The sequence below is a fragment of the Nanorana parkeri genome, unplaced genomic scaffold (genome assembly GCF_000935625.1).
Source record: "Nanorana parkeri isolate BGI_ZX_2015 unplaced genomic scaffold, ASM93562v1 scaffold2337, whole genome shotgun sequence".
NCBI classification, from domain to species: Eukaryota; Metazoa; Chordata; class Amphibia; order Anura; family Dicroglossidae; genus Nanorana; species Nanorana parkeri.
Window position 1 is genome coordinate 148,649 of NW_017308605.1, and position 11,055 is coordinate 159,703.

The 11,055-nt window shown below is 47.2% G+C and overlaps 1 protein-coding gene across 1 annotated transcript in view; it reads right to left on the bottom strand.

The window, feature by feature from the left end:
- LOC108801432 (uncharacterized protein C1orf228 homolog) overlaps positions 1–11,055 on the bottom strand; it is a gene marked incomplete at its 5' end in the record, with an annotated part of 25,601 nt that overhangs the window by 2,694 nt on the left and 11,852 nt on the right. The window contains 2 exons of the mRNA XM_018573324.1: positions 117–189; positions 553–675. Of these exons, the coding sequence (XP_018428826.1) occupies positions 117–189; positions 553–675 (196 nt within the window). The remainder of the gene's footprint in view (positions 1–116; positions 190–552; positions 676–11,055) is intronic.

Sequence of the window (11,055 nt, forward strand, 5' to 3'; positions counted from 1 at the left end):
CCAGGGGGTCAGAAAGGACAAAAGACAGAAAAGATATTGTTGATACTGAAGCTTTTTGCACTCCCGTAATAAACACATTGAAGTTCATCTTTGTCAGCGCCGTCTCTGGTACATACCCGATAGCTTTAGCACAGGCGGCTTGTTGAATAAAAGTCGGCAAAGGTTCTGAAATTTGGGGCGCTGTCGGGTCTAAACAAAAAACAGAACAAATAAAGCTTTTTATCAATACATGGTGGCCAGGGCAACCTACCACGCATTGGGGGGGAAAGACACAAGATGGACAAATGCTGAAATGCCCTTTTCACTGACATTGTATTCTGTATACTCTGACTTCCTGTTCCAGAAACACAGCAGGAAGTGAGAGAAAATTTCCCCAAAGGGGACACAGGCATTTCAACCCTTTCTCATAAAAATGACCTAGATTTCCTCTTTAAGTGCAGTTCACATTTTGAAATGAGCGTAGGCAGGTGTGATTGGCTCCGTGTAGTCACATGACACAGCTTCCTACAGGTCAGGAGGCCATATTGTACATTGTCTTCTTTTTATACATACCGTCTAGGATCTGGGGGCGGCTCTTTGTATTCTCTCTCTGCGATGGCTTCTGAAGGGCTACAAGTCCTTTCAGCAGCGCCGGCCGCACATCGGTGACCATCAGCTCCAGAATCAGCTGCAAAGCTGCAACCAATCAAAATGCGACAGTGAGAAAAAGGTCTAGCACTTGTGGAACTGCACTACAAGTCCTATCGTGTACCTGCAAACTAGAGTGTGGCACGTGACTAAGGAACTGGAATGAGAAGTGACTTTTATAAGCATCTCCAGACAACGGGTCAAATTCAAGCTCGCACTATCCAGCAGACACTGCAGTCATGATAAATTAGAAAGTTTGTTCAATATACATTCATGGAAATGTGTCATGATACAAATACACGGGCTTTCACTGCTGACTTCCTGTTGCCTGGCTGTCATATTGATCCTCTCTTTTCAGTACTTCCTAAGTCGGATATCAAGTATGGAGCCAGTAAAGCCAGAACTCCTGACCTGTCAGCTTGATCTGGGTCAGCAGGTCAGAGAGTCTAAGGCCTTGTTCATACCAGATACAGTGCGTTCCGGCTCGATTCTGGCCATAACGCACTGCACTGCGGCCGGCTCATTATGTTGTGGGGGAAGAGGCGGCGTGGCGGTCCTTTGAAGTGAATGGCACCGTAGCCACGCCCTCTGGCCGCAATGTGATTGGCCGCACAGGATTGCAAGGCACATTATAGAGAGCCAGCTGTACCCGCCCCCTCCACGGTCAGTTCTGCCAGCGCTGGCGGATCGGAGGAATCCAGCCCCTCCCCTGTCACGGCAGAGAGCTGTGACAGGATCGAGAGGTGAGCGAACGCCGGCATGTGTTCTCTCACCTCCCGATCTACTGAGCTGACCTGTGACAGTCTCATTGTCGCAGGTCGGCTAGAACTATGAGGTGAGTGACAAGCCCCTCCCCCCCTCATAGTTCTCCTTTAATCTCCTAACCTCCAACCTTGTTTCATAGTTCAGGTCCTTGAACCCCTTTATGAGTTTGGTAGCCCTCCGCTGGACCTTTTCCATTTTCCCATTCCCTTTATGCCAGCACTCATGAGTATATCTCACCCACTACAAACAATGATAGATACAATGTTACAATAAGACATCTCATGTGATCACCAACAATGTATCAGGTACCAAGAAGAATCCCAGAACACAATAAACCCCCATAGTATCCCTTCCCCCCTCTCTGCCAGCACTCAGAAATATAACTCAACCACTATAAATAAACGAAAAATACAAAGTAAGAACAAGACATCTCACGTGATCTCCTACAATGTATCCAATGATAATGATATTCTATCTTTGACCAATCAGGTTAGCCCAGCTTGCGCTGAGCCTCAAAAAATTGAATGAAACTCATAATTGTTCCTCTCCACGGAAATCTTTAGTAAAAGGCGAAAGATTTATTCGATCTGAAGAGAAACCAGAGTATACTGACAGCAGGCGAAAGAGAACCCCCCGCCGACACACCGGCCCCCTTCACCTGTTGGAGATTCACTCTCGGCGTATATCATACATCTTCAATATTCACTGTGATGATACAAAGGAGTGAACACAACACGTGAGACAGAAAAATACAACAAACTACATCAATCCGCCCCAAAAAACTCTGTCACAGCTGCACTATCGGTATGCAAATGAAGAACACGGAGCTGAAACTACTGCTGAGGATTATGGGAGCATCACGTGGGCGGGCGGGGTCAAGCTCGTCTCCACGCCCACCTGTAGAGCAGCAATGCTGATGATCGTGCACGTGCTGCAGACAGAGAAAATAGCAATAAATGTTGAAGAGATTCGCAGAGAACTCACTATGTATACAATGTATTTTCATAAAGAGCGGAAATATATATATATATATATAGAGACATTTATTGAGTGACATTCACAGGGTGCATGTCAATTGGCGTTGTTTGCCTGCGCTTGGAACAAAACGTCAAACGCAGGTCAGCAAAGTTTCATCGCCTTTAAGGCTCCATTCACTCCTAAGGCCTCATTCACACACGGCCTGCACGTACCGTTCCGTGCTGCGTGCGGGGCCGTACCAAGTAGCTGCCGGGAAGGACAGGTGCTGCGTGTGATTAGAACGCAGCCCCCGTCCCTCTCTATGGGGCTACGCGGCTGTACGCCCCCCTACACTCACCTCATTTGCAGGTCCGTAGGGGTGCGGGTGATCGTATCCATACGCCGCCGGAATGGAACATGTATGCGTCCCGACCAGAAAACCTGCACCCCTATGGAACCTGTCCATCCCGGCAGCCACTTGGTACGGCCCCGCACGCAGCACGGAGCTGTACATGCAGGCCGATTCGTGTGTGAATGGGGCCTAAGCGACACCTATTAAGCGCGTTTTACACGTGTCATTTTTTAGCGGTTTTTGCGCGCCTCTGTTGTTGTGCAATTTTTTAGTCACATTTATATAAACAGGCAATATGTGTGTAAAAAAAACGTACAAAAATAATCAAAACGCGCGTTTTCTATTGCGTCCACAGGGACAAAACGCGCTGCAATCTGCCCCAAAATAACTCATTTACTAGTTTGTGCGAGAGGCGTTTTTCTGCTTGTGAACGGGGCCTAAGAGCTCGTTCACACGAGCCGGCACTGTAAAATGACCTGCGTCGTGTAGAATAACGCAGAGGGCAGTACATGGTGTGAAGGAGCCCAAAGTGAGCAGTGCACATGGCGGCTCAGAGGCTGCGTTTGACTTGCGTTGCGATGCATTTCTTTCGACGCGGCATGCCCTAGGAAGGTGCATTTCAGCTGCAGGCCAAACACAGACTCTGCATATGTTGAAATGTAAACCACAGCCAGGGGTGCCCCCATAATGAGGCAGCCTTAGGCAGTAGCCACAGGCGGCATCCCATTGGGGGGAGGGGGCACGGGTGACTAACAGCATCTAATGCGGGGGGACTTCCACAGGAATCGATGAGTACAATGAGTGTGTGACGCTTTCATATAATGCAAGTCCATTCCCACCATGTGCGGCCTTAAAGAGACCCTGTCAGGCCTCTCACACAATCACAATGGCAGCTACCATGTTCTGTGTTCAGGTTCACTTGAAAGAAACACATTTTTATTGTAGTCAGTCACCATGACTGTGAACTTTCCCTTCACATCGAGCCCATTATAATGGACCGGCCATCAGAGCTCCCGGGCCTGCGGGTAGACGTGGCTACTGATCCCATCAGCCACAGAGAGGCGGCCTGTGGTTTCCTCTTCATATCTGCTCCTGAAGGTCAATGGAGGGCACAGAAAATAATCCCCTGACTTGCGGTGCCCATTCACACAGCGACTGGGGTGCGGTGCCTGGCACAGTGCGGCTGCGCCAATCCCGTCACATTCTACATTTTGCTTTCTTTTTTTTTTATAACTTTATTGAAACATCACAAGTGACATTACATCCGGTTCTACGGGCACAGCGGGGTGTGTGGCGGTTGTAATGCGTCACCTCCTGCTGCAATGAAAAAAGGACTGCAGGACGCATGTTTTTTTTTTCAGCACATACACCGCGTTGGTGTGACCGGTGTACATCCGTAATGAAGCAAATTATTACCATGTCTTGTGAGGGGGCTGCGGAGCCCCAAAAGTATCCGGTGTGAATGACCCCCCTCAGGCCCCATTCACACGTAGCGATTTATCGCGCGATATTGCGCATTTTTGCAATATCGCGAGAAGCCGCCGGCTAATGCTATTCAATGGAGCTGTCTTAGCTTCATGTCGCACGTCGCGGTCGCAAGTCGCTTCTACAGGACCCTTTTTTCGGCGGATTTTGCTTTTTTCTAATGGAGCCCGACGGAGAAGATCGCGCTACCGTTGCTGGATCGTCGCTGGAACGTCGCCCCGAAAGTCGCGCTATCCCGGCAGCGCCGATCCGCTGCAAAAGGTATGTCGCTACGTGTGAACGGGGCCTTACGGTTTGCTAACACGGTACACTGAAAACGTGAGAATATCAAAGACTGACTGCACCTCTCTCACCGTATTTCATGTTACACCTGTATTGAGGATGTAACATGAAACATGGTCACAGTGCCCCCCCTTTCCCCCAAAATGAAAGGATCCTGTAGCCTTGCGTGCATTTTTTTTATTTGGCATGGCTCCGCCCACACAGCCGTGTCATCCATTCACAGATCCTTTGAATGGAGAAACTACAAGTTCCAACAGCCACCATGGAAGAGGGAGTTATTGCTCTCAATAGAATATACAGGTGAAACTCGAATAATTAGAATATCGTGCAAAAGTAATTGCAGTAATTGCTGCAAAAGGGGCCCAAACCAAGTACTGAGTACATACGCATGCTGGTACTTCTCAGAGGTCCGATATTGTTCTATGTACAATCCGTGTTTTATTGATTGCATGTAATAATCTACTTTTTTGAGGTTGTGGATTTGGGGTTTTTGGGGTTTTCATGAGCTGTAAGCCATAATCATCACAATGATGACAAATCACGGCTTGAACTATCTTGCTTTGCATGTAATGAGTCTCTCTCATATATTAGTTTCACCGCATAAGTTGCATTAGTGAAATAAATGAACTTTGCACCATATTCTAATTATTCGAGTTTCACCTGTAAGTGCCGTGAGGGCACAGCAGTTGTAATCCATTGACACTTCCTCCCGTCCCTATTACTGGTACAGACACATGGACAGGAGGAAGAGTCTGCGGGAGCCAGAGCATTGCACCCGGTTGCTAATATGCTGTCTCCAAAGCAAATAAAAAAAAATGAATAAAAATAACCCTAAGGTTCACACCACAAAATGCGCATTCAAGTGCGGTCGGCCTCTGGACCTCAAGCCGGCCTGCGGGAGGGGGCTTGGGCCATTGCACTGAAGTCAATGGCACCGCAGCCACGCCTCCCCACCCGCAGTGCGATCACCCACACCTGGAACGCAGGCACATTAGTGCCTGCGTTCCAGTCCAGTGCGTTCTGCAAAAAGACAGCAAGCACTATTTGTGCAGATCGCACTGGACCGGAACGTAAGCGCTAATGTGCCTGTGTTCTATCAAAGTGTGTGACTACGTTGGAAGGTGTGACCAGTGACGTGGTCACACATTTTAACGTAATCCTGTCCAGTTTTTCGGCTGTGGAATGTGTGACCGCTCGTTAGGTCAAGCATTCCAACGCTTGATGAACTGATCTGCCCTAAGTAGAAGAATGTAGGTCACCAGCACTCAAAAATAATTCAAAAATGAATAAGTCCTTTTTATTGGACAATTGTGTCACGACAATCAAAGAGCCATCATGGTTGTCCATTAAAAGGACTTATTAATTTTTGAATTATTTTTGAGTGCTGGTGACCTACATTCTTCTACTTTGTGTTTTGCACGGTGCCATCCGTGATAGTTACTGCGAGCACCACCTTTGTTAATTGGCCGGGACTGCAGAAAGGTGTGCGGAGAGCACCCCCACCAACTGCAACCTGATCTGCCCTAAGACAGCTGACAGCTGACCTTTTCCATTTTCCCATTTCCTTTATGCCAGCACTCATGAGTATATCTCACCCACTACAAACAATGATAGATACAATGTTACAATAAGACATCTCATGTGATCACCAACAATGTATCAGGTACCAAGAAGAATCCCAGAACACAATAAACCCCCATAGTATCCCTTCCCCCCTCTCTGCCAGCACTCAGAAATATAACTCAACCACTATAAATAAACGAAAAATACAAAGTAAGAACAAGACATCTCACGTGATCTCCTACAATGTATCCAATGATAATGATATTCTATCTTTGACCAATCAGGTTAGCCCAGCTTGCGCTGAGCCTCAAAAAATTGAATGAAACTCATAATTGTTCCTCTCCACGGAAATCTTTAGTAAAAGGCGAAAGATTTATTCGATCTGAAGAGAAACCAGAGTATACTGACAGCAGGCGAAAGAGAACCCCCCGCCGACACACCGGCCCCCTTCACCTGTTGGAGATTCACTCTCGGCGTATATCATACATCTTCAATATTCACTGTGATGATACAAAGGAGTGAACACAACACGTGAGACAGAAAAAGACAACAAACTACATCAATCCGCCCATAAAATCTGTCACAGGAGCTTTAGCGGTATGCAAAGGAGGAACACGGAGCTGCGTCTACTGCTGAGGATTATGGGAGCAGCATGCGGATGGGCGGGGCCAAGCTCGTCTCCACCCCCAACTGTAGAGCGGCAATGCTGATGATCGTGCACGTGCTGCAGACAGAATACAGAGAAATACCAATAAATGTTGAAGAGATTCGCAGAGAGCTCACTATGTATACAATGTATACTCGTACAGACCGGAAATATATATATATATATAGAGAGACATTTATTGAGTGACATTCACAGGGCGCGTATCAATTGGCGTCTGCCTGCGCTTGGAACAAACGTCAAACGCAGGTCAGTCCCATTCACTCCTTAGCGACACCTATTAAGCTCGTTTTACACGTCTTTTTTCAGCGTTTTGTTGTCGTGCGTTTTTTTAGTCGATTTTGGCACATTTATAGGAATAGGCAATATGCGTGTAAAAAGCGCACAAAAATAATCAAAACGCGCTTTTTCTATTGCGTCTACAGGGACAAAACGCGCTGAAATCTGCCCCAAAGTAACTCATGTACTAGTTTGTGCGAGAGGCGTTTTTTCAGCCTTCTCTCCAGCGCTGACTCCTCTGTCCTGGCTGGCACTTCCTGTCCCACGGTGTCTGCATGCGGGTGCACGCCGTTCATAGACTCACCTTGTGTCTCTCCTCATCTCCCGGCCAAAAATCAGGACTGCGCATACTCCCGCCCGAGCATTTGCGGACGGGAACATGCGGTGAAGACAGGGGTAAGTTTAAACCGCTTTTAAAGCCGGTTTAAAAAAAAAAAACTTTTCGCATAGATCTACTGCTTGCTGGCCTTATATATATATATATGCAAAGAAACGTGAGGGTTTAGAAACACGTTAATGGAGGTACCAAGAAGAACCCCAAAACACAACAAACCCTATACCAGGTGTAGCCAAACTCCGGCCCTCCAGCTGTGAAACAACAAATCCCAAGATTCATCCCTCTCCGGGAGTCATGTCTTTCGCTGTGAGAATCTTGCAATGCCTTATGGGATCTGTAGTTCCACCACAGCTGGAGGGCCCGAGTTTGGCTGCCCCATCCCCCTTATGCCAGCACTCATGAGTATATCTCACCCACTGCAAATGAATCTAAGATACAATGTTACAATAAGACATGTCATGTGATCACCTACAATGTATCAGGTACCAAGAAGAATCCCAGAACACAATAAACCCCCATAGTATCCCTTCCCCCCCTCTGCCAGCACTAAATATAACTTAACCAGTATAAACACATGAAAGATACAAAATTATAACAAAACATTTCACCTATAATGTATCTAATGATGATGGTTTTCTATCTTTGACCAATCAGGTTAGCCCAGCTTGCGCTGAGCCTCAAAAAATTGAATGAAACTCATAATTGTTCCTCTCCACGGAAATCTTTAGTAAAAGGCGAACTTTTCGCATATATCTACTGCTTGCTGGCCTTATATATATATATATATATATGCAAAGAAACGTGAGGGTTTAGAAACACGTTAATGGAGGTACCCAGAAGAGCCCCAAAATGATGGTTTTCTAACTTTGAGCACTCAGGTTAGCCCAGCTTGCGCTGAGCCTCAAAAAATTGAATGAAACTCATAATTGTTCCTCTCCACGGAAATCTTTAGTAAAAGGCGAAAGATTTATTCGATCTGAAGAGAAACCAGAGTATACTGACAGCAGGCGAGAGAAGACACCCCCGACCCAGAACACAATAAACCCCCATAGTATCCCTTCCCCCCTCTCTGCCAGCACTCAGAAATATAACTCAACCACTATAAATAAACGAAAAATACAAAGTAAGAACAAGACATCTCACGTGATCTCCTACAATGTATCCAATGATAATGATATTCTATCTTTGACCAATCAGGTTAGCCCAGCTTGCGCTGAGCCTCAAAAAATTGAATGAAACTCATAATTGTTCCTCTCCACGGAAATCTTTAGTAAAAGGCGAAAGATTTATTCGATCTGAAGAGAAACCAGAGTATACTGACAGCAGGCGAAAGAGAACCCCCCCGCCGACACACCGGCCCCCTTCACCTTTTGGAGATTCACTCTCAGCGTATATCATACATCTTCAATATTCACTGTGATGATACAAAGGAGTGAACACAACACGTGAGACAGAAAAATATAACAAAGTACATGCACCCGCCCCAAAAAACTCTGTCACAGCCGCTTTAGTGATATGAGGAACACGGAGCTGAGTCTACTGCTGAGGATTATGGGAGCAGCATGCGGGTGGGCAGGGCCAAGCTCATCTCCACGCCCACCTATAGAGCAGCAATGTTGATGATCGTGCACGTGCTGCAGACAGAATACAGAGAAATTCATCCGGTCATTACAGCGCGGGGGGGCGGGGGGGGGGACGCATCATCACAATCAGGGGTGTGGAATTCATATCGCCCAACGCCCAGGACATGTAGTTCCGGGCGTCGAGCAAGTGATTTTTTCACTGTTTTAGCCCTGCTACGGACAAGTAGCAGGGCTGTTTTTCCTTTCTTAAATGAGCGCCGAGAACGGCGCTGCGAGCCGGGGTCATGGAGCGCCGAGGGTGGGGAGGGAGCAGGGGGGCGTGGAGTAGTGACAGGCTCTGTCACCTGTCACCTCCCTCAGTCTCTGTCCTCGGCGGCCGCTGCTCGTTCCTGTCACAGGAGTTCTAGCAACAGTGCCTGCTAGAACTCCTGTGTTGGAGGTTCAATAAAGAGAACATGTCACCTCCAAATGCTATCACACAGGAGCTTGTTAACCCCTGTATGATAGCAATACAGTTAAGCTTAAAAAAAATTAGTAAAAAAAGAAAAAACAATTAAAAATATAACTAAATAAAAATGTAAAGTGCTTTCAACTGCGAGGAAAGGAAAGCAGGAAAACGCGCAATCTGCCTGGCACGACTGGGGTGCAATTAGGAAATAATGGCACTGACAGCGCGATCGGCAGTGGTGTGCGATCCGTGACTGCCCGGTCATCGTGCACGAAACCGAGCGGATGGCTAGGTGGTCAAGGAATCGCACACCACCGCCTATCGTGCTGTCAATGCCATTATTTTCTAATGGCACCCCAGTCGTGCCAGGCAGATTGCACGTTTTCCTGCTGCAATACCGCCCAGGCGATCCCACATGATCACGGTGCATGTCGTGAAAATAGGTACATCTACCTTTTTTTCAGCCACGCAGATGTAACCCCATACATGCGGATGCAACCGCTGTATGCAACCGCACACAATCGCACGTCAAGGGAATCTCCAAGTCTGCACCAACCCTAAGGCTGGGTTCACACCTGGGTGTTTTTCAGCGCTGATCGAAGTGCTGAAAAATGCTCAGCAAGTGAATCCCTATGGGCATGGTTCCCACCTGGGCGTATTTCAGTCCATGGAAACGCGTTAAAAAACGCCCTACGCCCAAACAAGTACAGGAGCTTCTTTGGGGCAATTTTCCACGCGTATCCATTGGTATTCCCGAGTGTGGCTCGGGGTTGACAAAGCGGTAACCCCCCCGAGCCACACTCGGGAATACAGAGTAGGACTTACCTTGTCTGCGATCCCCGCTGTGTCCTCAGACCGCTGCCGACTTCCGTCCCTTGCGAGCGGCCGCGTCGCACAGGGGCGGAACCGGCGGGAAGTTTGAAAGTTTAAAAAAAACCCCCGAAAGATAGAGAAAATAAAGGGGAAAAAAAATCATACCTCCAGGGAGGTATACAAACGAGCGAACGCGCGTTTTACTGAACAGAAAAACGTGCTAAAAAACACGCAAAAAACAAGCAGAAAAAACACGCCTGTGGTACGCCCAGGTGTGAACCCAGCCTAAAGGGTAGATTCACTTTCCTAAGTAATTTGGGAAAATGGAATTACCCACACATATCTCCCTCTCACTATACTTACCTTTCGGCGAACGGTCCTTCCCATCCACCAGTACGGGTGTGCTATCTGTACCTGTTCCATGTATTCTGAATTCGCTCGCAAATTGCAAGCACTCGCGGTCACCTGACGCCACTGACCAATGAGAAGCGCTTCTTAGTACTGCTAAATACGGTTTTGGTTAAAATTATTATTTTTTGTATCAGGACAAGTAGATTCGGCCCCCGCTCTAGTCCTTGGACAAGTATTTTTTTTACAAAATTTCCACACCCCTGACAATGATGACAAATCACGGCTTGAACTATCTTGCTTTGCATGTAATGAGTCTCTCTCATATATTAGTTTCACCTTTTAAGTTGCATTAGTGAAATAAATGAACTTTTGCACAATACTCTAATTATTTGAGTTTCACCTGTAGCTGATCGCGCGTTACCAAAATGTGACAACATTGGCTGGTCTGATAGAAAACCAAACTTGTGACATCTCTGAGCCAACGCACTGATAACTGATCCCCAGGAGCGCCCCCCCCCCCCCCCCCCCTCTCTAACGTCCTCTCATTCT